The sequence below is a fragment of the Anser anser genome (genome assembly GCF_964211835.1).
Source record: "Anser anser genome assembly, chromosome: 17".
NCBI classification, from domain to species: Eukaryota; Metazoa; Chordata; class Aves; order Anseriformes; family Anatidae; genus Anser; species Anser anser.
The window spans coordinates 3,982,329-4,008,220 of NC_139738.1; the positions used below are offsets into that span (position 1 = coordinate 3,982,329).

The 25,892-nt window shown below is 48.0% G+C and overlaps 1 protein-coding gene and 1 long non-coding RNA gene across 12 annotated transcripts in view; one reads left to right on the forward strand and one right to left on the reverse strand.

Moving 5' to 3' along the window:
• LOC310883238 overlaps window positions 1–18,537 on the forward strand; it is a 50,531-nt gene extending 31,994 nt beyond the window's left edge. Inside the window, exon 2 of the long non-coding RNA XR_014573395.1 lies at window positions 1–18,537. This exon is cut by the window's left edge and continues 14,270 nt beyond it. This is a non-coding gene — a long non-coding RNA (uncharacterized lncRNA).
• RERE (arginine-glutamic acid dipeptide repeats) overlaps window positions 16,968–25,892 on the reverse strand; it is a 233,381-nt gene continuing 224,456 nt past the window's right edge. For 7 of the 11 annotated variants that reach the window (XM_083803235.1, XM_083803239.1, XM_083803240.1 and 4 more), the window contains 5 exons: window positions 25,319–25,541; window positions 23,425–24,148; window positions 21,567–21,713; window positions 21,131–21,311; window positions 16,968–20,058 (listed from right to left, as the gene is read on the reverse strand). In XM_083803235.1, the coding sequence (XP_083659361.1) occupies window positions 20,025–20,058; window positions 21,131–21,311; window positions 21,567–21,713; window positions 23,425–24,148; window positions 25,319–25,541 (1,309 nt within the window). In that variant the 3' untranslated portion in view covers window positions 16,968–20,024. The remainder of the gene's footprint in view (window positions 20,059–21,130; window positions 21,312–21,566; window positions 21,714–23,424; window positions 24,149–25,318; window positions 25,542–25,892) is intronic. The other 4 variants (XM_083803241.1, XM_083803245.1, XM_083803237.1 and 1 more) reach the window with 1 other exon arrangement.

Sequence of the window (25,892 nt, forward strand, 5' to 3'; positions counted from 1 at the left end):
CGCCCTCCTCCTCCCCGTCAGGACCTTGGCTTCTTTCCAGAGGATGCTCAGGAGAGACATACAGGTCAGAACAACCCTCCACCTTAAGCTCCCCAGCATCTTCTCCTCCGCTGGTCCTTTTCCACGTCATTAGCCGCAGGGCTGTAGGATGCCAGGAGCAGAGGAAGGCTTCAGAGGGAGCCAGGGGCTAATTGACATGCCTTTCAGGCAGCAGCGGTGCCAGGAATCGAACCGCCGTCCCCGGGGAGCGGCGGCAGAGGCAGCAAAACCCTTCCTCGGTGGCAGCCGAGTTTTTCCATTTCCTTGGTTTCAAATCGTGCCTCTGTTCTCCCCGGTCTCTGCTGTGGCTCCAGCCGCGAATTCTAGGGAAGCCCAGCTGCCTCAGCAGGTACGGGCTCGTTAATGAGCAATTAGCTCCTAGCCTAATTGGGCAGCAGAATGGCTAATGAGCCCAGCCATGGTTGTCTGTGCCCTCATTATCCTGTGCTCAGCCAGTGGTAATACTGAACTTCTGTCCCATTTCCGTCATGCCACGATCAGAGCACTGGCTGGAAGCTCAGATGTGCCAGCGTTCGCTGCCTTTTCGGGCTCCAAAGTTGGTGGTTTGTCTTATCTGCTTCCTCTAGCATGCCTGGAAAGGCTCCTTTCGCCTCTGCGCTGCACAGCCAGATCCTCCCTGCCTTGGCTGACTTCAAAAACCTGCTGAGTGAGAGAGCAGCTCTCTCTTCTGTGTGTTTTTGTTGTGAGGATAGATAGGTACCAACATAAAATATCTGTATTTATGTACGGACCTATGTATATAAACATGCATACAGGGCTGAGGCTTGTGAAAACGAACAAGGGCAGTGCTTACGTGCCAAGGAACACAACCAGATAAAAGTGCTCCAGAGCAATGCAGAGCACCAACACGCCTCACTTCAGCACGTATCGAGAGGCCTAAGCCAGGCACTCTTAGTACCAAGAGAAGAATCCTGTCCCCAAAGATTACACAGCATTCGAAGGAAGGTCAGCTTAGAACGAAAAAAAGATTCAGATTAAGGCACAAACCCTCAGGAGCCCCAAGAAGCCCAAGCTGCAATGGCACAGGCCTGTTCTGACTTGCTCTGCTTCAGATTCCAAGTTAGGGAGTCCCCAGCTGCTGGATTTTGCCCCAGAAATACCATGGCTATTTTCAATCATTTTAATCCTTGAAATTAACAGTAAGGGCAGAAGCAGAAAAACAAGTTCCTCTGTGACTTCAACGGCCACCGACTAGACTTCACTAGGGAGCTGGGAAATCGTCATGAAGTTGTCAGTCTCAGGTCTGAACAAACCAATTAACAAGAGCCCACCCTCATACATCTCAAAGCAATCTACAGGAAAAAGACCACTGCACAGCTACAGCAGTAGCTATGACAGTTCTTAACAGAGAAGCTCGGCATTTTGTGCCAGTTTAACACGATGCATGGAAGACGCGCTACCCAGTTAAATTGCAAAGCTCCCTGCCTGGCAGAGGAACGCATCTTCACCTCCCAGCACTTGGAACCAGAGGTCTCCTGCAAGAAGTGGCACGCGACCCTTCCTGACAGCAGAAAGCCAAAATTTCCCTTTTCACGCCTTACCCAGCTGCTGGGTTTTGGCCGATCCAAGTCACATTGCTAAGCTGTGAAATATTTTATAGCACTACCTGCTGCAGCAATGAGCTGCGTTCCTTCTAGGATTGATTATTCCATCTTCCTGCTGTTCTTGATAAGGCTTTCCAGTGGCTGCTGATGGTTTTAAACATGGCTTCTTCTGCCTCCAGGGTACTTTCTTATATTAGATTATCTCAACATATCACACCCACTTTTTAGTCGCTTCGCTGCCTTCCTGTTAAGAACCAAAATGATTTTTTAACTGCTCTTTTGCCCTAGAAGGACTCGTTTGACCTTGCTTTGCCCCACCTAGCGGTTCTCCTCCTAGAAGCTCCACACAACCAGCCTGCACAAGAGACCCCACACCTCCAAACGGCTGCGCGCTACGACACCGTCCCACCTCAATGTCTCCACTTCCCACGGAGAGTTTTTCCTTCCCCTGAACCGCGTGTTTTTAACCTACAGATTGAAAATCAAGACAAAGCTTTCCCCCTTCTCACTCTCTACTACGAATTCCTTACCGGGGCTTTTTCTGACGGTCCTGCATCAGTGGCCAGCCTGCCCACAACAAACCCGCTAGCACAGCGGCGGCTTTCAGCACGACAGGCACGAGGGGTACCTGCCGCACCAGCCGAAGTGCTGCTGCCAGCGCACCCCACTCGGAGGCAAAACCAACCACTGAGGTTTTACACGTGGAGAGAGTGGGTTCCAAGGCCCCATTTTAACTAATGAGCTTTTCTTTAGGCTGAGCCTCCTCAACATTTATTTACTCTTGCCCAAGCTGCTAGAAAGCAAAGTAAAATCCAGCACATCTTTCACTTAGGACAGATGGACAGGCTGTTCTCGCCGTGGCTTCCCAACGTCATGTCGAGCCCCGCCAGCAGATTTTTGCTCCCTATCTCAGCGCATTTAACAAGCAGCAATTCAAGCTTCATACTATTCACGAGTCTACAGAATAGGAAGGTGAAGCACTGAAAACGACTGAGCAGGCAATGGTAGGAAAGCCTTCTCAGAAGAAGCACACTGTTCATTGAACCATTAACACCCCGTACAGGTATCCTTACAGGGCTAACTTAATGAATGGCACCAATGCCGAAACACAAGCCACAGAGAAAGGATTCTCCTGTCTTTTCCCTAGCATGTGCTGAAATCCTTCTTTGCTATTGGGAAAAGAGCAGCAGAGTCATGTGCATGGGATTGATTTCCCAGAAGCCCGTGTCTGCATATTTCCAGGCATTCCGCAGGGGCAGGCAGCGAGCATCGTACCGTGCGCATTTCTGACAGTCTCGCCTTTCACTGTGGGCTCCCCACAGTGTTTCTTTTTTTTTTTTTTTTAAAAAAAAAAGCTTTTGCACAGCCCTGTTTGTATCTCCTGGCTCACCACCTCCTCTAGCTAATATTTTATTTATTGTATCTTGGTCCTAACAAGTGAGCTTCTTCCCCAATGGCTACTAATTAGATTGGGTGGCTCTCCAGAGATGGTGTGCACGTGGATGCGGACAGAACACAGATGTGCTTTGCAATTCATAGGAAGCATTCAGCAGCCATACAGATTGACCAAGGACTGTAACACTTGGATATATTTCACCCCGCACGTCCAGGCATCTGCAAGCAAAACTAATATTGCATTTCACTGAAATCAGGGGAGGGTAACAAAAGATTGGCGAGCCCTGGGTACTGATGAGGCAAAAGCAGCTCCAGTGAGAGACCTTCTAAAGGTAGCTACTTTTCTTCCCCCCTCTCTGGCCTGTTCCAGAAAGCTGGTCACAGGCTCTGGGATGAACCCTGTTGATCTCAAGGTCTCACCTCTGCCTTAGATGCAGTCAAGAAGCCCTCCCACCCAAAAAGGCAGACCTGGAATTTCATTTTCAGAGCGAATCCATGGTTGGCACTCTCCTTTTGCGTCTTCAAGACAAAAGAGAAGATGAGATAAAGCTGTGAATGTGGACTCGGGGGGACTTACAAGGTGTTAGATAGTGGTTGGGGGCTTGGCAGCAAAAGCGAAATGAAAGAGCATTTCTGGAAGGTAGAAAGATGGAACTGCAGTCCAAGGAGTTCTCTCCAGAAAATAAACTGCAAATCCTGTTCCCTGTACATATGAAATCACTATTAGTATTGGACCAGGGACATCAGAGGTAGCAGAAGGGACTTTCACACTGAAAAAGGTATTTACGATACAGCAGATCTTAGACAAGTGAAAAATAAAGTTAATAAAGAGCTATATATTTAATCTAGTGAAATCAGTCACTACCCAGAATTAACAGCAGCCATTTCTCATCCATTGCAGCAGAAGGCAAGAATACTTTGGACAACTCCATGGATCAACACAGAAAGAGCAACTCAAAGGAGGCCCTTCTAAGCATGTTTTTTTTTATATACGGATACACCAGAAAGTAATGCGATGTTAAGCAGGCCCGTTTCCAGGGGAATTATTAAAATCCAACCACTACAAGTTCTGTGTAGGAGCCGGTAGCAAGTCAGGAGTTGCTCAAAGCAGGATTTAAACTTCTGACCTAGCAGCTCCGGGAAGGCGGAGGGGGGAAGGAAAACGGTAGAGGTGGATGGGGAGCAGGGGAGGTGGTCATTAATCTTGCCATTCCTCCAGAGGCATTCAGAGTGACACGAAAGAGCTGTTCCCCACCAGCAATGCTGCAAAAGACGAGGAGCTGGGCAGGTGGGATGCGGGAGGGACTCCTGAGCAGACCCCACAGAGCGGTTCTTCGCTGGAAACAACAAGTGAGTCATCTGGGGGTCTGCCTCCGGTCAAATCTGCTTCTGCCACCAAAAAAAACACGGCTAGTTAAGGGAAGAAACAGAGGGAAACGTGCTCCTGTGTGCATGGCGGAATGGGGTGCTGTCACTTCCCTCCTCACCAAATATCGTATTAAAAATAAAAGCTGAAAAGTCACCAGCTGGATGCCAGGCACATGCTGGGCAGCAGGCCAAGGGCCTCGCTCTTTCTCACTTGACAAATATAGATCCCAGGCACAGGAGATGCTAAATATCAAAGGGCACGGCTTAAACTGCCCCGCGTACTTGGCAGGGCTGACGGGCAGAGGGTTTACACCTGGCTGCGAGGAGGACAAGCAAGCCAAAGAAGGCTCTCGCTCAGCAACACGCTGGTCCATTCCAAGCTCGCCCCTGGGGCCATCAGGTGGCTCACTTTTGGCCACTTTTCACCGCTCACACCTGGCTGGGACTCAGGCAGTCGGACAGGCCACGCGAACGCACACAGCGGCCCTGCAGCCTTCCCACTCCTTGCCCCAGGCCTGAGGACACCTTTGCAGAAGGACCCCGCACACAGATGGTTCTGCAACTGCAAAGCAGGTCCACGAGATCTCTTCCCACATCCCAGCACATACGTTTTTATGCCTTCTGCTGAAGTTCTGGTATTCCGTGCTCACGCGATTCAGTCGGAATAAGTCACGGGTTTGAGCATTCCAGAAGCCAAGCAGGTGCAAATCATGTGCATGCCAGGGACTGTCTGGGCCAGGCAGCGACAGAAACAAGGGGCGAGTGACATGGTCTCGGCCTCTCCACATTCGTCTGCGCCTTCCCCTCCTTCCGCCACGCTGATGAGCATCGCCAGAGCTACCTCCAGGGCTGTCAGTGCCCGCTGGCCACAAACCACATACAGGTTCAAGCGGAGGAGGTGTAGATGTCCACCCCTCCCAAACTGCTGCAAAACACCCCGACCACTGCTCCAGAGGGGCTGTTTTTAGCAGGAATGTACTTTGAAATGGGGCAGAGGCTGCCTCCTTGATTTTGAGCCACAGCAGGCTAGAAGCAGCCAGAGCTGGTGACCAATTCCGGATCCTGCTGCGGAGCCCTAAACCTCACAGCAAGTTGCTCTAAGACCTAAGAGACACTTCTGGCACTCGATAGCTGGGTTATTTCGCATCTCTAAGCACCTAAGACACCCAAATGCTTCTACACTCTTACGCTATGCAAGGTATGAGCACGACCAGACTGGCTGTAAAGCTGGCCTTAGCAGCTACAAAAGCAGACACCGAGCACTTCAGCCGAGGTTAGAGGCTCACTGGGCTCAGCTTCTTTGAGTGCAGCTCAGCCGCAGAACATTTCACCTTGCCTTTGGGCTTGGAACATTTTTCTCCCTCCCTTCAGGGGGTGCTGACGGGTATTTCACTGAGGCAGCACAGGCTGCCTTTCTCCCCTTGGAAGGGAGGTTTGGGATGTGATTTCCTCGCGCCCTTCATCTCACAGGAGCCCCAGCAACAGCTCCAGCAGTGGCTGAAACAAAAACCACCTGGAGCTTGCCTTGGCCTTCATGAGGCCCGTCAGTATTAAACAGCACTTGGGAGAGCGCGCTCCAGAAGATCCTGGAGAAACCCCCCAGAAATAAGTGCACGGGGAACCGTCACGAAACACTTCCATATGAAGAGCCAGGCCTGGAGACACCGCAGCGAACGACATCTACACAGACGAGTTGGAAGAAATTAAAAAGCCATCAGCCTCAAAGAATTGCGACACTGCTTGCAGAGGGTCAGCGCCCTGGTCCCCGGGAAAGGTGCCAAGTAGGTTGCAACAGCACTCCCCCACCCGGGGGGGACAGATCCTGCCCGCCTTGGAAACCCAGCATCAGAGGCTGGCGAAAGCAGCGCAGCCCTCTGTCCGAATAAGCTGAGAGGTAGGACAATAAAAAGGGGCAAAAAGAAAAGGCATTTCCATGCTTGGAACCACCACCCAGAGCAGATCCCATGCACGTTTTGCTGGCAGGTTTGCATGCCCAAGCAGCGCGGCACACACACACACACAAATTCAGCACACAGATAAATACACACACGCTCCCCACATTGATACAGAAACACAGACCACTGAGGGAGGCAGGAGCCGGGCGCCTGCCGTCAGCTCCCCACGCCTTGCCCGGGGACCTCCAGCAACGCTTGGGTGCTCCGAGGCCCTGCTCAATCCCCGGCTGTTTTCTGAACGCTGACAAAGTGCTGCTGGTGCTCTCAGCACGGGCAAGGCACCGCTCCTACCCCCAAAGAGCTCGCCACCAGTAATTAGAGCTATTGCCTAACATTGCTAATTACCGCCTTAATTAATTTACTTTAAATAATTCTTAGGTATCGTCAGCTCGCCGCAATCTCTTCGCAATCTGTACACAAAGGAGAGCCACACGAGGTACCGCTGCCCATTTCGCGTGCAGGCACACAGGCATCGTCTGCGGCCAGGAAATTCGGTTACCAGCGCAGGCCGAGCTGACGCCACGGCCCGACCTCAGCACCACGCACGGAGCGGAGGCAGCAAAGACCTCGGGCTGCGATTTGCAACAAAATGCCCCAGGAGAGCTCCGTGGCTTCTGCGACCACGTCGTGCCCTCAGATATTCTCCACTGTGGATGAGGAGCAGCACGGCTCACGTTAGAGCAGGTGCCCACACCCCGAACTGAAACACTTGATCCTGGTAGAGGACCGTGTCCCGGCTTCCAGCCTTGAGGGACGGCCAGCTTTTGGGGAGCTCTGCAACGTCGTGAGGGCAGGGAAGGAATGGGGGAGATGGCAGGAACTGTCCGAGCAGGCCCCTGCTATCATCTTCTGTCTTTTAAAATTGATTTTTCACTAAGTATCTGCTGTCCTCTTCCTGCCTGCCCGCCTGGCTGCTTTTCAACCTCGTCGCACTGCAGCCCACTGGCCTCTGCTTTCACTCCGCGGTAGCTGCCACCCAGAGACTTTCCGCAGAGGTGGACATCGACCCCAGCAGAAAACATCGGAGCCACTGACGGGAGCAGCCAGCCCAGCAAACAAACGCCCTGTCTGATCAAACAGCCTCGGCGCCCTGACCTCCTTTACTGCCTCTTCGCCCTGCAGACGGCCGGGGAGGGAGCGCACACACCGCCCGCGCCGGGACCGCTGCGAGCAGCGCCTGCAGCCAGCCCCGCTCCCCGAGACGGCTCCAGACAAGCCCCGCGGTGGGCAGGCGCCGCGTGCGGAATCAATAAGGTCAGGAGCATTTCACGCAGGGCATCCTTTACCGATACAATAAAGGCCGGTCCTTACCAGACCGGTACTGCCTGACGGGAGCCATTGATCACCGCAGCACACCTCACTGGCATTTATCTTCGGCAGCACCTGACAGCACGCCGCTCTGCCCTCCGGGCAAACACTAGCTCTCGAGGCTGTGACATTCAGAGCAAGGAAGCCAAAGAAAGTCTATAAGAAAACCCCTCGTGTCACCTCCCAGCTGCTGCATGGTGTGGAAGAGGGCTGGTGCTAGCTGGGGTTGATACATTAAATATTATTTCATGGCTTGTGTATTTTTCCAGTTCAAGAGTGAGTCCAGAGTAGAGGCCACCTAAAAGAAACAAATCCTCTCCAGGCAGCTGCCTCGTGTTTACATCCCCGTTTCCCTACAAGGGCATCAAAAGCACAGCTCGTGAGGAGGGAAACCAGGGCACCCGGAGGTGGTGGGACGCGTGCGGGGCCACACAGCTGGTCGAGAGTCCGGACGAGGAATCCGAGGCAGCCCCCTGCCACGCTGTAAATACGTACACACGCAGAGCGACTCGCTTAAAGGTGGGTCTGTGTCTCCCAGCCTCTGATGGGTAACAAGCACAGCAAAAGAACTGCTCTTCACAGACAAAGCCAAAAGGCGCACAGCAGCTTGCACAAGGACGGGAGTAAAAGCGGCAGCTGGGAAATTCGGGTGGCAGAAACTTGTTTTTGCAAAGCCAACGAACCCCGAGGAAAGCCACGGGCACGCAGTGCTGCGTGGCACAGGTGGTGCTGGGCCTCACGGGCACGCCGCAGTGTTGGTGGAGGGCTTGCTTGCTGCCCAGGACTCTGGTCCAGCAGCTGCTGTGAGATCCTCAAGTTTTCCTGGAAGCACTCAAGGGCTGAAATCCTTTTCCCGAGTATCTGCTGCCATCCGGTGGCAAGCGCTGCAAAGGCACCCGTGACTGAGAAACACCCCCGGTGGCAACCTGCAGCCTGGCCAGGGCCACGGGAGCCCAGCCAGAACCCGAAGCAGGCACTTGCCCCCAGATCCATCGCCCCCAGTCCTTCAGGCCGCCCTCCCAGGGAGCTTCCCCACCCCAGGCCAGCGCTCCAGCGGCCACCCGTATCCCCGCCGCCCAGCTGGGCACAGCGAGGCATGCCAGGGACGGCGGCCAACTGCTCGTGTTTTCTTATTTGCCATCTTGTAAACAAAAATCAGCCAGCCAAGAGCCCCCGGGGGCCCGGGCAGAAACAGCCGAGGCCCCCCACCATCCGGGAGTGCTGCATGACTCCGAGCTGAGGCTGGCACCCGCAGAAATGCACAGGGCCTGCAGCGGGCAGGAACGCTGCTCGGCGCCACGCGAGGCTGGTGGTAAAAAAGGAAGCAGCCACGTACCAAGAGGCTCCGAGGGGACAGAGCCAGGGGCCTGGAAGTTGCTGCTCCTCGGGCAGCAAGACGAGCCAGCCATCTGCTTAGGAGGCAGACCTTATGCACTGCAACGGCTTCGACACCACAAGGAACAACCAAATCTCCGCTTCCCAAAGGCTGCAGCAAGGGAAGCAAGGAAAGCTCATCCTCTGGAGCGTCCCAGTGTTCAGAGCTAGCACACCACTGGGCACGGCAGCACACGACTGGGCAAGCAGCAGCTGTCCCACAGGGATCACACACGTAGGCAGAATATCGCAAGCCCTGCTCACAATTACTCCACGGAAATCTAGCCGAACAACAGTATCTCTCTTACTGTGTGGTGCTGTAACTACCAGCTCTCGATGCACCGCTTCAAAAAGCCGCCTCTGCTCCAAACCACGACTCGTCAGGAGCACTAGGGAAGACCAACAAAGACCGAAGCCTTACTTTACTGCCGGCTCCAGGGCCTCAGGGGCCAGATCCACACCACGTAAGTACAGGCACTTATTAGCAGATTAGAAGATGTACGCAACCCCAGCAACCTATGCTCAAACCCTATCTGGTAATATTTTCTGACTGCAATCATGAATTCTTCTGCAGCCATTAGGATTCAAGGGTCTCCAAAGCTAAGTCCACTTGCATCCATGTTGCATGAGTATTAGAAATCCACCTGCTCATCACTCTTTTGAAAGAGCAAAACATGACTTGTAGCAAGTCAGTATCTCCCTCTCCGTTTTATCAGAGGGACACCGAGACACAGCGTGCCACCGCTGGGATGTGTGGCAGAGCCAAACAGAAGCTGGGCAGACCGGGCAAACCATGGACCCAGGCCCTGCGGAGCAGATGCATCTTTCAACGGGCTGTTAAGTAATTTGGCACGAATGCCAAAATGCAGTTTGAGAAATAGCAGCCTGGAGTTGCAGAGGGGACCGGAGTGACTGGGAGCCCCTGGCAGAGCAGGCTGCCTCACCGTCAGCACCTGCCTGTGCCCGTGAGCCTCCTGCTGTCAGAACAGCACAGTGAGGTTACCTCGAACTGAAGTCCAAGCCAAAGGACAATGAAATGCCACGCATAAAAGGCACCGCTTGTATGGCTGCTGGCAGGTAACACACACAGAATTCACACTCTGCTGTGGAATGTGAAATATATAAAGAAAGAGTTTTGTTTTCCTCTTTGGTCTGGCTCCTCTTTACCTGCTTTCCCTTTAAGCCAGGACAGGAGTGGGTATGCTGGAGAATTTCAAGCTGACTTTGCCCAAGACGGTCAGCTACAAGCAGATGCTGCTTCACGGTAAGACTGAGTGGCTCAGGAAATCCTCCCGTCCACGCTGGGAGTCTGCTGAACTCCCTTCCTCAACCCAAAACCCAAAGCAGACGAGACTGCCCCTGCCCCAGTGCCCACAGAGGAGCACAGGGGCAGTCGTGTCCTGGTTATGCCCAGCACCCGTTGCCCCATGTCCTGTTAGTTCCTACCATCTGCACTCAGGAGTCCGAGCAGAGCCCTCCCCGAACTGCACAGAGCCTTACACGATTTCTTTTCCCTTTCCTTTATGCTCCCTGATTCTCATTCCATTTGAGTCACCTGCTTAAAAAACAAATGTGGTCCTATCACCCCAGAACAATACATTTCAAATAAGCATATAAAAGACCATTTCTTGACATGAATAAATTGATTGGGACCATTACCTTGTAGCCACTTCCCCCAGAAAAAGCCTCTTAAAGGCAGCCTGAGGCAGGGAAGCAGCATTTACATTTAGATGAAGGTGTTTCTGTCACAGTGTCTCCCCCAACAGCTCCTGGCCCCAGGTATTGTCTCCACAAGAAATTAGTAAAGCCAGGCAGCTCTGCTTTAAACAACACCTAAGGAAAAGGAAAGAAAATATTGCTACAGCCCCGCTGCATGCACCCTGTGTCTGTAGTCCCACCGTCTGTGGCAAAGCAACGGCAACAGGTGAAAGGACAGTGGTATCATCACTTCAGGGAGCAGCAGCAAGGATCTTACATCTCAAAACTGACTTTTCCAGCACAAACTGTTAAAATGCCCTGCATTAGGTGTACAGAGCAGTTAGCGAGGCTGCTCTCACCAGGCTCAGAACCGTCCCCTTACCCGCTGGCAGTGGACTAGATTCAATGCTGCTGTAAAACACCGTAGCACCACCACAAATTTACACCGTGTAGGCTTAACCTCCAGCCCTTCCTCAGTTCATTACACTCTAAGCCTTCAAGACACCTGACAAATGAAATGCAGGGTACGTGGCTTCAATACTGATGGCGAGGGAGTGCTTTGCATAGGTACCTGTTTTTAGGGGCTTTTTTCCCCGGGGAGCACAGATCCCACAAGGATTTTCACTGCCCTCAGCATCCCCAACTAGAGAAATCTCAGTGCGCAATAACCAACCTGCGTCTTTTTGCTGCTGTCACTGAGAGGCTTGTTTATGATTGAAATTTGTCTCGTAACACAATAGTTGAAAGAGTAAAAGCAATGGATTCAGGTATTACCAATAAAATTATGCTTTACTGTCTTACCTATCAGAAAGAAATAAATATTTTGCAATCAGCTAGCTTCATTCCAGTACAGCTATTTCCACAGTTGGAAACTGAACCGCTAGAACTATACCAAGGAAGAAAAGGAATTATTTTCACCTCCCTAATCAATACCACCTATAGTAAAACCCAGCACAGGCCAGGCTTTAATGCAGCAGTTTGACGGATGAAGGACAGACAAAGATTACAAACCCTCTACGTGCCAAAAAAGTAGATCGGAAGGGGCAAGAAACTGAATAAACCCTATAGTTTCAACGTGATGAAGAGATAAGCCACAGATTCTGAGACAGGATATAGTCAGGATTATTTAAGTGTTGTCATCTGCATGAGTCAGTACTTGCAGCTCGGTGCCATCCTAGGGACTGAAGCCTCTGCTCAGATTCCAAGTCTGAGGTCAACTCAGAACAAGTTTCAGCCTACACAAACGCAGACAGAGCTTCCCCTATGTGCTGAGGTAGCTGCAGACAAACCTGTCTGCTCTCCTGCCGGCGTGCCTGCACCTGGAGGGTCCCCGCACGTCAGCACCAAACGTGCAGGTAATGGAACCTTTAATTAAACGCTGTTTCATTTCGAGTGGGGAGACACTTCACAGCGGCCCTGTGTCAGCCCTAGCATTTTACAAACCCTTTCAGTTCTGTAGCACAAGGCACTTGCACGCTCCTCAAACTGTGACAGCAGTCGCAAACGTGCAGCTGCTTCTCCTACGAGATCAGCACTATATTCGTTTTCTCCTCTCGAGAACTAACATGGTAGCGCTCGGAGCTGAACTAAAGATGTGCCAAGCGAGGAATGTACTGGCACCAAACCACAGTGCGTTACAGGGATCTGCATATGGGCTGCAGAGAAACCCTTCAAAATACCCAAGGTGTAGCTCCGCAGGCTGTCACAACACTTGCCACTCTCCAGCCTTCCTTCTGACATGCTCCTCAAGCTCATCGCCCTGCCTGACACCTCAGCTAGGAGGGAGATTTCCCTGTCCCCCAGCACACATCTTTGGTGGCCACGTACCTACGCAGCGTCAATAAATCCAAACGGTGACCCTCACTTCACCTTATGTTTCCACTCCCACAAGGAATGGCTGGAGGAACATTTGCAACATGAAAATGCCTCACTGGAGACGCACTGGACATGGTGCCGTTTTGCGCACTACAAGATTTAAGGCTGAGTGGACCCTTTCACAGGTTAAAATAAGAGCACCTGGAGAACTCCCGTATTTCAAAATGGACACTTTGCCTGTTAAATTCCCTTTGTTAATCCTCTCCCCCCACTTGCAATAAATTGTCACAGTGACAAACAAAAACCTCACTATTACGAAGTGCTGAAGCTCACTGGAGCTTCTGGGAGAAGCCAAGTAGCATGTTCCTTTACTCCTTTGCTACCGAGCATCCTCTTGCGTTTCATAAAATATTGTTATTAATACCCATTTTATTTGCTACTGCAGAAAAAGCATTAAGTGGTGAAGAAGACTGGAGAGAAGCCAAAAGAAGTATAAAACAATGATGGTTAAATGACAATAAAACAATCCAACACGGAGGGAGGAAAACCCCTTATGTAGCTGTGGCTGCGTGTTTTGAAGGCGTACATTCAACCAAGTTACTAGGCCGTGAATACTGGATTCCTTTACTTGTAATTGCCTAGACTTTGTAATTAGGGTTCATTCAAACAAGCTACAACACCAGAAGAAAAATCCATCTAGCAGATCCGATTAATAGCCTGTTCCAGGAAAACCAAGTCCCCAGGCAAAGTGAAATGCAGCTCCACTGACATCATGCACAGCTATTTTCCAAGGCCAGTGCATCAATTTACTCCGTAATTTCTCTCCCGTACACATGTTCCCTGGTGCAGGAACTCAGCCTTGGAGCTATAGCAAGGGACAAGAGCGTTTATAAGCTAAGTGAGTTCTTCGCAGAGCCTGGCTCCTCCTGGTGACATTGCCACAGGTAAAAACGCTGGACAAATATTTAAAGAGCTAGCAAATAATGAGATAAAACTGCAATATGGGATTTCAGAAGCTGGAAAGACCCAACAAAGTCATTCAGAGTAAAAGAATGGAAATAAGATGCAAAAATAAATCTTTTTCCGGGTCTTTCACTTTTACAACTGTACTTCTGAGTTATGCTAAGAGTTTATGCAGGGAACTTGTGGAAAGAGGATGGTGATTAGGAACAGGGCAGGGAGGAAGGACATTTTTTTACATATACAGAAATAGCTGATTTTGCAGGGGAAAGTTACTACTTCTACAGAGATGAGCATTTGTAAAGAACAAAAAATAGCCCAGGCAAGCTGTCCACTTGGGATGTACGGTTTGCATTACGTTTGTTTTTACCTGTTGCTCCAGTTTGATTTTTGCAAAGCCAACACCCTTAAGAAAAATCACGGATAATTATCTTGCATTAAAGGGTGAAACAACAGAACAGTCATTTGTAAAAAAGAAAAAAAAAAGACAAAAAAAAACCACCAGCAAAACTTTCTCAAGCTTACCTCACACACGTGGAGAGCAAGGCAGGAGAAACGTCCAAGATGGCGACGGAGGTGACCGGGACATCTGGAGGGGTGCCTGTCACAGCAACACGGCCTGGACTGAGCGCACAGAACAAGCCAAGGGGCTGCTGCCTCAGGGAAAAAGGGGACACTACCTGGGGAGCCTGGGGGGGACCCAGCTCCAGGCTGAGGGACACTGCCAGGGGGGCACAGGGGCACCACCCGGAGGGTCACAGGGCGACACATTTCCCTCAGGCTCTCACTTCCCTCCACAGGCAGCCAGCCAGTGCTGCCCTCAGGAAAGAGGCTGGGCCTTGAGGCTCCCTCCACCACCTTTCTGTCACCCTTCTCCCTGCCACAGCGGGGCACAGCTCCTACCTGCACACCACCATGCTGAGGGCTCGCAGCTCCTTCTGGAACCTTCCGGGCCCAGGCCCAGGTGTGGCTCGTCAGGTCCTCACAGCCTGCATGGCCCCAGCTGCGAGCTGGGCATCACCCTGTGAGGAAAAATCCCCTCCCCAGCCCCAAAGTGTCCCACCTGGCGTAGATACAGCTCCCAAAATATCACTTCTATGCCACCCATGCCGTGCCCCAGTTCAGACCCCTAAGCACAAAGAGCTTTAGGACCAGTTTCTTGCTACGCCTCAGTTCAGACCTCTAAGCACAAAGAGCTTTAGGGCCCAGGCAAAAGTCCTTCTAGGTGCCGGGCTGGGAATAACAAATTCAGTTTAATATTTCAGCATAAACCAGGCTTAGTCTCAGGCTTTGAGAGGAATAAATAAGGCAAATAAGCTCACTGCTCCACCACTGAGGGCAGGACGTGCCACAGGACAGGCGAGTGTGCCTTCCTCAGCCATTTTGATGACTGTAAACAAACTTTTTCAAACATTCAATGCATTCATTTCCGCCATCATCAAAAGTAAAGGAAAACTGAGAACTTAATCACTTGCCTAGAGTGCAGATTTTGCTGCTGTTTACTAGAGTGATTATAGCAAACCAAATATTTAATACTGCATACACATGTAAAGAGCTGTTCTGCTTTCCCTCCCCCCTTGCTCTGCTTTCCGCCTCCTGCTACTACTGCCTAAAACAAATTAACTTTAACATCTTCAGGGACCAAACCCAATGCACAGAAACTCCTACAAAGAACAGAAATCTCACGCCAGGCAACACAAGCTACCTTTTTTCCCATGTTCAAAGAACAGAACAATCAAATTCCCAAACAAAACACCAGGCTTCACCTTTTCTCCTCAGACCTAAACGAATATATGTTATAAAAAGCTACCCACGGCCTAGACAGGACTGAAACCTCGCTGCCCATGTTACTTTTTACAGCTGACATGCCATTAGAATGAAGTCTGGTAATGTACCTGTAACACAGCCACGTGATGGACGGCTCTCTAGCCTTCAGCCTTGTGTTAATGATGCCTTGGCATTACAAGACCAACACTGCAATAGGAACTATATCATTCAATTTATGCAGTAATAAAAATCCTCTTTGGCCTTGTCCCTGTAGGGTTCAACGTTTCAAGTCTGGAAACTCAACAACCTGTAGCAAGGGAGGGCAGCCTCAGCCCATTCAAGTTCTATGTTAAGTACAAGAAATTAAAAAAAGAAATAAATAAAATATGTCAAAATAAATACCATGGCACATGTTCAAGCCAGGCTTAGAGAAAGCACTTTCAGAAGCTATTTCCAGTAGACAGAATTGACCTTCCCCTTACAAAATGCCACAGGGTATAAATAGAGCAGACTCTTGAAATATGCAGCTCCAAACTCCTTTGCAATTTGTCTGCAACTGCTCCGTCTGCTCCAAGCGCGCTCAAACAACAGGGCTCTCTTTTCTTACCATGCTGAGAACACTCATTAGCTTGAACTGGAGTCAGGACACCTCACTATTTCTGAAAAATCATTTATCAAATACAAAGGAGGAACAGATCCAGAACGCAGCCTTACTGTCTCCCTTTCGACCAAACATTTATTCTGTAAAGATACTCACCACCTCTCTCTGCAGCAGCACGACGTTTTCCTAAGCTTTGGAGACACCGATTATCACGAACTGCAAATACGGAACACCCAAACAGCTAGCTCATACAAACACATTATAATCCTTGATAGACAGAGGGCAAGGAGCCATTACAAATGTACACAAACACAGAAGTGTATGCAATTTGAAAGCAAATTTTAGCTTTTCAGCAAGCAATGAATAGACAATGAGTTATTGTGCACCCTCCTCTCCACAATTATCATCGCTTTGGAATGCATCTCTCACGAGCCCGGTATTCAAGAAGACTTCACTGGCACAAAGTAACATCTCTTAGAAAATAAGAGGCACAAAAAATTTCAGCTACTGGATCATCTATAGCATATTGTTAATTTAATTTGAAGGTTAACCCTCGTGAGTCATCAAGACTCATTTTCCCTTGTATGTTTTTCCAACACCTTTGGTTCATAAGCAAAAATAAAGGAAAATGACAGCATCTACGCTGTTTCAATAGAATAGAATTGAGGGAACTGTCCTGCTTTTCTACTCTTCACTGGTTGATGCAGTGAGAGCTTCTCCACACACTTCATTTTAACTACTTGTTTGTGCTCAAACAGATCAGTGGCTACAACACATTACCATTGTACACAGAAACCCCCTGAAGTCATGACAACCAAAACATCCTTACAAATTCATTCTTTTCAGTTCGACTTCTCAACTTAAGGGAAAAAAATGCTGAAGTTGCACAGTATGGCCCTAGAGCATAAATGAGCCTCGGGTAGGCAAAATACACTCCAAAGGTGGACATGATGTTGGTGTTCTGTGTACTGTATATTAAAAATGAAATAACCTCACAGAAGGAAAAGTAAAGCCAAGAAAGAGACAAGACAAGCTTTGAAACTGAGAAGATGGCTGTGCCAGCATCCCATATTGCCCCAGATGAAAATACTCTTTTCCCACTAACAACAATCAACAGACACATTTCGCTTGCAGGCAAAACCTGGCTGCTGTAGTGTAGCTTGGTTTTATTTATGTCCACAAATATTTCAAAAAAATTACAAAATACTCAAATGGAGAGAACACAGAAGTCACGATTTCTGGGTTTCTACTCTGTTTACACTGTGTTATCCCATGGCAAACTACTCATATATACATTAAGCTTCAAGATATATATAAATGTAGCAGTCAGAATGTACACTCTGCTTTAACGGTGCAGTGAAACAAGCTCAACCATGACGACATAGAACAAGAGAGACGTTTCAAAAACACTAAAGCAAAATTGAAAAATAAACTTTTAAAACTGAGGAAAAACAAGAGAGATTTCTTAAAGAAAATCAAAAGGTCTGGGTTGTTTTTAACAGGGCATCGAACAGCAAGATGGCTTCAAAAGCCACTGCAAGTAAAGTTGTAGTTAATCACAGGTCTAAAATGGAAGAATTTCAGTGCTTATTGGCTGAATGACGCAAAAAAAATTCCCCAAAATATCAAAATATTTATCTGGAAACAAATAAGCGAGATCGATGAATAGCTTTTGAACTCAGATTGCAAAGCAACGCTTCATTTGGAAAAAAAAAATACAGAGAGAGGAGGGAGCAGTAGAAGGAATTAGCAAATTTTTCTTAAGAATCTGTAGCTAAAAATAACAGCAGAAGAAAAGATTCAGAAGAAATGGCTGTATGCCCCCAACCTCCCAAATTCCACACAGTAAAAACAGGGAGGGGAGAACTATCTGAAATATGCCTAATTAGACCTTTAAAATCAACCAAGGCGTGCTGCTGTCTGCTGAGCAAACCCATCTTACTGGCTGCTCCCCTTAGCAAAAGTTAAAAACGTTATTCAGAAGAAAACTAGTTCCTAATTCACCTGATCACTGCAGACACAAACTAAAGGCATTGACTGAAGAAAACTTCACCATCCTTGGCTCTAGACTGACCTCATGGCTTCCTAATGTCAGAAATACTAGCTGTTCCTGCTAACGCCTTCAGAGAGTTCACACACAGCAGGTGGAACTGATTAAATGCTACTGCAGTTCCTGAGCACTGAGAAATCTGGAATGGAGAAAACAAAGGTCAGCATCAATGGAAAAAATCCTCCTCTCCCTCTCTCTCATATACTCTCGATTTAAAATGGGCTTAGAACACCCTGATGCAAGGTTTTAATTCGTAAATTGATGTTACTGTAATGCCCAACAATAACCTTTGGGCACTAACACCAGCTCTGGATTGAGATCCATGCAGTGGACAAAGCACTGTGCGTGCCATGCCTTCCATTAGAGCGTATGATTAACTACAATTTTATCAAACATGGCTCAGTACAGTCCTATGACACAACCATCACATTTAACAGTCTACGACGGCAGAGATAGAGTGCTCATGAGTTGAGAGAGGGAATGGGGGAAGTTATGCACCAGCAGAAAACATGGCCAACAGATTCAGATGTCCATTGGTTGCATCACCCTCTGCTCTGGAGAAAAAAAAAAAAGAGTGGCAAAACAGTAAAAACCAACCAAACAAAACCAAACAAAACCTTTCTGCCTAGACAGTAAGCAGAGCTGTTTCCAAAATAATGCTCACTGGCCTTCTGTGTACTCCTCTCCTTTCACCACCCACATGGGAACTAGCCAACAGGAGTTATTCTGCATGAACCCGTAGGGTTGGGAGTCAGTAAATGTTACTGTCCATGTTTTTGATTAATTTTCATTAATAAGTTCCTGAGATACAGAAAACTGGCGGCAGTTAAAAAGTTTTTGCTTACAAAAAAACAAAATTTCAACAGTCAGAGAAATGCAGACTGGTCTCTGCAAAACAACTTTAAGAACACTGAGTTGCCTAGTCCTCTTTTCTTAAGAGTATATCAAACACAAGAGGCCAGAAAGAGCAAATCCTCCAAAAATATGCACATGCATACAAAATTCTGGCTGTACTAGTTTGTGCCATGGAGCATTTTAAAAAAGATTTTAGAACAGATTATTTCTTTGAACTTTTGCTTATCCTATAAGGGATAATCTAAAACCAATGTAGTTAGACTACGTGTCAAAAAGGTAATAGGAAAGAGGTTTATTATGGCCACACTGAAAATGAACCCTTGAAGTAGGCATCGAAAGGGTAAGCTGGTTCCAAGGGACACCTGTACTGCTGAGAAACCCAACTCAACAGAAATCATCTGCAAAACAGAGAGATGTAACACTAACAAAAACAAAAAACAAAAACCAAGAACAGAAACAGTCATTTGCAACATTATCCCTGCAACTCCCTTTAATGCTTATTGTTGATAGCAAACCAAATTTCAAGCTTTTACCCATTTGAAATTATTGATACCCATCACTCCCTTTAATTAAAGGGATAACTATATATATTTTTTTTTATTAAAAAATCAACTCTGTATTCTGTCAATACCAGGTAGGAATTCACAACTTGTGATGTTACTGAAAATCAAGATAAACGTTTCTGGAGTTTTGTTTTGTTTTGTTTCTCCCCTCTACCCAAAAAAGTTATTTACAGACTTAAAAAGCCATGCTGCAGAACTGAGCTCTCTTTAAAATTATGAAGATTTCCTACAATGTATTAAAATAAAAGTAGATTTTTATTATTATAGCACTTGGATTCAGAGCTTGTTATGTCACCTACTTGCAATCCTTGTTTTTTTTTTAAAATAGCTATAGATGCATTGAGTGTCTCTTCACGCACAGTGACTTGTGTTGTGAACCTGATTCTAGCACCTACTCAAAACAAACTAGTAAGAAAAAAAACCAAGATTGCAGGAAGTTCTCTGAATATTCCACACAGTCCTGTATTTTCAATAGGCTTCTGAATACGTTGTCATGCAGGGAGACCCACACCAGTCTTGAGAAATCTTCTCTACAAATGAATGCTATGCTGATAAGTCTCTACTTGTTGGGTGGTTGTTTCTGCTTTAAATATATAAAGAAATCTTTATAAGATATTCTTTTCCTTTTGTAGCTCTTATTGTATGTAAAAATGTTCCACTCCTTCCCAAGGACTGGGGTTTCCATAGCCAGCATTACAAATAAATAATTTATTACAACTGTTTGTCGCCTTCTTTCTTCAGTCGACTGAAAAAGAAAGAAAACTCATTTTAACAAACGAAGGAGGTGTCATGACACTTCAGTGACAGCTCGTCTTCCTGCTAACCTCACCTGGGTGCCCTGAAGGGAACAGAGGTTGCAAGAGGACTTCTGAGCTTTCAGCACAAAATGAGAACCGCTGTAACAGCAGCGATAACACTGTCTGCTGTGGGAGGAAGCGATGACCTTTCGCTACCGAAGCGCTCCTTACATGTGAGCCAGATCACTAGTGCCAGCTCATCAAGCTTTGGCTTTATCTGCAGTTGCAAGCGAAATGTCAGTCAGCTTCAGGCAGGCTGGCTGCCCCCACGGCGCAAGGCCAGCAGGTAATTTTGGAGAGCAGAAGCAAGGACGGAAACATCAGAGCGAGGCAGTGCAAGGCAGGTGTTTAATATGCTGTTTCCTGTATATCCTTACAGCCCACAGACATGCGGAATGACCTTTGCTAGGTGCTGAAGGCTTTTTCTTCTTAGCTGACGTATCATTCAGCGGCCATTGCCCACCAGGAAATAAGGTGGTCTCAGATAAGGCAGGCCAAGAGAACCACTCTGCTATCAACACTGTGTAGCATTCTAGGTAGAAAGTACTCGCGTGATTCACCTAGGCATTCTCAGCTGTTAATTCAGGATTTTATTCACAGATTTCAATCTCCTTTTGCCTTTAGTCATTTCTTAAAATTTACAGATTTAAGAAATTCCTCACTGCTTCTCAATCATAAAACTTTTACCCACCTTCCTCCTGCACTGCTCTCAAGAAGAGACAGCAATGTAGAGGCAGCAATCATAGTAAAACCACTCGGAGGTAATCCTGCAATAAACGACTCAACTGCTCAAGTACTGTGCCAATAATTTGGGCCTAGCTTTCAATCTGCCCTGTCATCTGTGCCCAAATTAGGTTTTACTGCAGCTTCACCATCCTCCCTGCGTGCATCAGGACAATACCTCAGCACACAGTAAGAAAAGAAGTAATTCAGGAAAAAAAGAAAAAGAAGGAATGTGGAGAAATGTGAAGGAAGCCGTAGCACCTCTTAGTCTCCAAAAGCCTTCGTGGCACCTCTCACCTGTAATAATCTTCCTGACTTGGTAGATGACCACCGTGCATGTGAGGATGCCCGTGCAACCACTGCTGCTCCATTGCCAGTCTTTGCAGCTCTGCTGACTGGGCGTGCATGGCCTGCAGTTGGTGGGCTGCTGACATCGGAGGTGGAATGGCACCAGGCAGATCCCGTGGGTAAGGGGTACCTGAAACAGAGAGAGCTGCGTGCTTTCCAACATTTTTTTTTATTTATTTTTTGCTATGAGGTCTGCAGAGCTGTCCCACAAAGCCACCCTCTCCCCCCAAACCAACACACCAAAACAAAACCCAACTTCAGCTGTACCCGAGGTTACAGCTCAACTCCACCAACTCCCCCTCCCAGGAAACGCTAAGACCCAGAGGAAAAGATGACAGGTCAGATCAAAGGGCAGCCTCCGAGAAGGACCATAAAATGCTCTCACCAAAGACTGGATGTCGGAGCATTTCATGCTCATGAGGTGGCTGCCCTAGCAATGGGTTGGGGATGGTCCCAGGTGGGTAGGGAAAGCGTGCCAAATGGGGTCCAGCTGCTAAAGGATCCACCAGCGGGTGAACAGGTCCTGCTGAACCTTTAGAAGAAGCAAAGAAAGAAAGCAATCAACTGCTTGGGGAAGCAACACTCACTGTTGGGAGATCAAAAGCCCTGTTACCACTTGAGCTGGATCAGCATTTGGCCTAATTGGCGTGTAATTACCAGGAGCTTAGCTCCATCCAATTCGAAACCCACTTTTCTATCTTGAAGTGTTTGAAGTGACATCTGCTTGCCAAACAGTCTTAATTGTCAAAGCAACAACACAGGGCTTTCAATTTCAACAACAACAAAAAGAAATCCAGCAAGTGACGGGGAAAAATCAAACAGAAAAACCACCTAAGCTCTCACTTTCAGACATTGCTTCTGCTGTCCCCATACACACTGCAGCAGTGGTTGTGATGAGACCTGCTCTGACTAACAAAGGCAAATTGAGATGTTGCAGTGAAATTTGTTCAATATTGAAGACTTAAAAAAGTCTGCTCTTACCTTTATTTGGTCTTGCAAGATCTGTCCCCTGTACAATTTTTTTACATTGCTTACCATAGTTATATTTTCCCCATATGCTCAGAGTGGTTTTTGGCAAACACCTTAGACTGACTATGTCTCTGAAAAAACAACCTGCTCTTCAGTCTTTACCTCTCAGCCCCTTCTTATTCTCTCTACCTACCACTGGATTGTTTCAGAACAAGTAACTGGGCAATATCTAGACCTACCTGCAGAGAGGCGTTAAATGACTTACCCGACAACAGGATCCTTCCAGAGACACGATCTATGACAAATTTCTTCTGCTACCAAGGGGGTACAGAAACCTGCCTGAAACCGTGCCAGTCCATAATTTGCACAGGCCCAACCAAAGTCCACAGCTGATGGCTTTAAGAAGGCTGATCCTCACAGCTATCATCTCCCACCTGTAACCCTCCCACCACTTCATCTCACAAGACACCGCTGATGGCCTTGCTGTACAACTCAGGTTCTGCACCAGCACTCAAATTCCTTCCCTACTCCAAAAAGCAGACATCCCAGCCATGTTCAATGCATATACTCCAAGGCAAAGCATGCTATATTTATTGCACAGACAGTACGTCTGTACCCAGCTGCACCAGGAGCTGCACTCTGAGTACTTGGACTTCCTTCATTTTCTTACTTGGCTGCTACTGCACCTGATGCCTTGCTTGCTATGTTCTCTCCAGTCTACTACCAGAAAACCAGAGAAATTCTGCTTAGTGCCAGACTCTTGACATGCTCAGAGGAATAACCATGTAGCTTACTTTAGAAATGAACAAGGCACCAATTCATTTTTGACACCACTAAATACCTTGGGAAAAACTTCTCTACACGTAAGTATGCACTGTAACTAAAAGATGCCAACCAATAAATTTAGATGGTTCTGAAAATTGTGACAGGCAATTTCAAATTAACTAAGGCTACGTGGTTGGCATGTCAAATGGCTAGAGATGAAGTCTCTTCTCACTGTGTTTTTAAAAGCTCCTAAACACCAAGCCTTTTACAGTGGCCATGCAGTCTCCATGAAGACCATTGTACCGTTACCATCAGTTACTTCATCACTGTGTTATTGCCCTGCACCCTTCCAAAAAACAATGGTTTGCATTTCAGGTATCACAACCTTATACTGTTCAAAAGTCACATCGTATCGAAAAATAAAAAGAGATTTTGTTACATGAAATTCCAATTCTACTGCTCACGAGAGGCTCCCTAGGAACCTGCTCAGCCCAGGTCCCGGGGCTCACCTTGATGTAAAGGATCCTGCTGATGTAGGTGTAAATGCGAATGTATGTGTGAGTGTTGGTGATGGTGAGGCGTAACGTTGAACATCTGGAGCCGTGCCAATGGGTCATTTGTCAGCGATGCCATCCGCTCGGCGTGTATTCTCTCTGCTGCCAGTCTGTCAGGGTAGCTCATTTCAGGCCGTAACTGCGGGCCTGCCAGTGCAAGTCTCTCTCTTTCCAGCGGGTTCAAACCCGGGTGGAAGGAAGCAAACGGGTGAGGTCCTGCCGTTGGGGGAATAGTCAGTGCACCATGCCTGGCAAAATGCTCCATGGGGTTAGTTGCTGGGTGCAGCGCGTCGAGCTCTGGGGGCTTCACCTCAAAGCCAGGTTTCATCCTCTCTCTCAACTCCCTTTCCCGGATTTCTCGCTCCCGGATCTCCCGCTCTCGCAGCTCTCGTTCCCGGATGGTGGGGTCCACGTTGTAGAGGCCAGGCATGTGGTAGGCCAAAAGCGGATCGGTGGGGTTCAGGGGGACAAAGAAGGGATGATTACGGTTTGTTGGTGACATGACGTGAGGACGGGCGTATTCGCTCAGTGTTCGTAAAGCAGGTGTATCTGGACCGATGTATGGTGGCACGGCAGCGATGGTCGTCGGTGGAGGTTCAAATGAAGGTCTCATATGTGCTGGCCCACTGAGCTGAGACTCCCCAAGACGGCCTTCATGGGAAGAGCTGGACACCTTCTGCTGATTTTTAAAAAAAGAGATTTTTAGTTCAACACACCGGGCTTAAGAACACAAGCATGCACTTCCCTTGTTGTGCTTCGAGCTCCAGGAGGGGCCAAGTTCAGCCTGCTGAGCCTTCTGACTCCTGTTACGTGTGCTCACTCCCCTGTGGTTTGGAGAAGAAATGGATTCTGTCTAGCCTGTAAGGCCATAAGATAGCTACTTTGGAGTGGCAGCCTCAAAGCTCACTAACTGCCTTACAGTTAGCAGAGAAGCAGCTCGATGGTACGTGTCACAGCTTTGGGCAAAGGCTGCCTGCTGCGTGGCACTGCACACGGCCTGTCTTGTTTGCAGCGTGTTCTTCCTCTGCTCTCCAGACCCGCTTGTATCCCAAAACTTACTAAACCCAAGGAAACTCATCTCCACGATGTGCAGCACAACAAATTCCACTCCTTCTACGGGAATTCCTCTGCATCCTGCTCTCCCCACATGTACAAGGGCAGCACAGCGCTTCTGCGGAGGGCAATAAGCACAGTTTACCCCTGCAGCCGTCCAAGGATCTGTATCCCCTAAATAAAGCCAGGTTCCCATACGTGACATATCCCTTAATGGACAGATGCTACATCCTCACTTTTACGATTCTACAGAGACACACAGCTATGATTCAGATCTCTGAAAAGCACTTGGGAAGATTGCAGCACCTTGTTTTTCAGCATCAGTAATGCATTACCAACCTCCCAATTCTGCGGGCCCAGATGTAATCATTCCTTTCCAACAAGCCACAAAAAAAAAAAAGGATTAGCTGCACTGGCTTTTTATACCGAGACTGGAGTTTGGGTCTTCCCAGGATAAAGAACTGATGTGCCTTTAATCAAGTTTACTTCAAATTTAAAAAGCTTTCAGATCCCTTTTCAGCAGACAGCAATCTTGTGCCTGCACTACAAAGGTAGCGGAAGTTACACAAAAGAATTCATTAGATCTGCACATGCGGAGGGCTTGCTTTTCGTATCCCAACTCGCACTGCAAGTGATGTAGACGCTTGGCCCAGCTATAACCAGCTGCACTGGCTTCCCGCACGCCAAGAATGGATGCAGAGTAGAAACTCACCATTTCCTTTAAAGAGAAGAAAGTGACCATCCAGATCAGATGTCACCATGCCAACCCTCTCCAACAGCTACCAAATAAACTCACCGCAGCTCTTTCCGCTTCTCTTTCTCGCTCCCGCTCTCTCTCTCTTTCCTTCTCCTTTTCTTTCTCTCTTTCCCGTTCTTCTCTCGCTTTCTGCTCTGCTTCCCTTTTGGCCTTTTCAATGGCCTCTTCTCGTTTCTTGGCCAGTTTGGATCCTGCCAGAGGCATGAAGTACAAATCTGTTCTTGAGCATGAGTTGTAGCCACGGTCCAGGTGCTTATAGAACCTGAGAGAAACAAAACAGGAAGAGTTTAACTCTGGCAAGGGTAGAAGAATCTCAGGTTTAAGAGCTTTATGTCACAGAGGGGAAAAAAGTTATCACCCTATGCTTACAAGGGCACTACCTGAAAGCCACAACAGAAATTAATTGTACTATATTACTACATAGACAGAGTATAAAGCCCCTCTCACAAGTACAATCTGTGCTACCCTGTCTGAATATGCTGGCTGAAGCAGCACCTTTCCAGAAAAACAGCAAAATCACGCTCAAAACAAGGGCTACCAAGATGCACGTGTAAAATACACTCAACTCTCACAGAAGCTCATTTCTCACACGCATTTAAAATGTTTCTCCCAC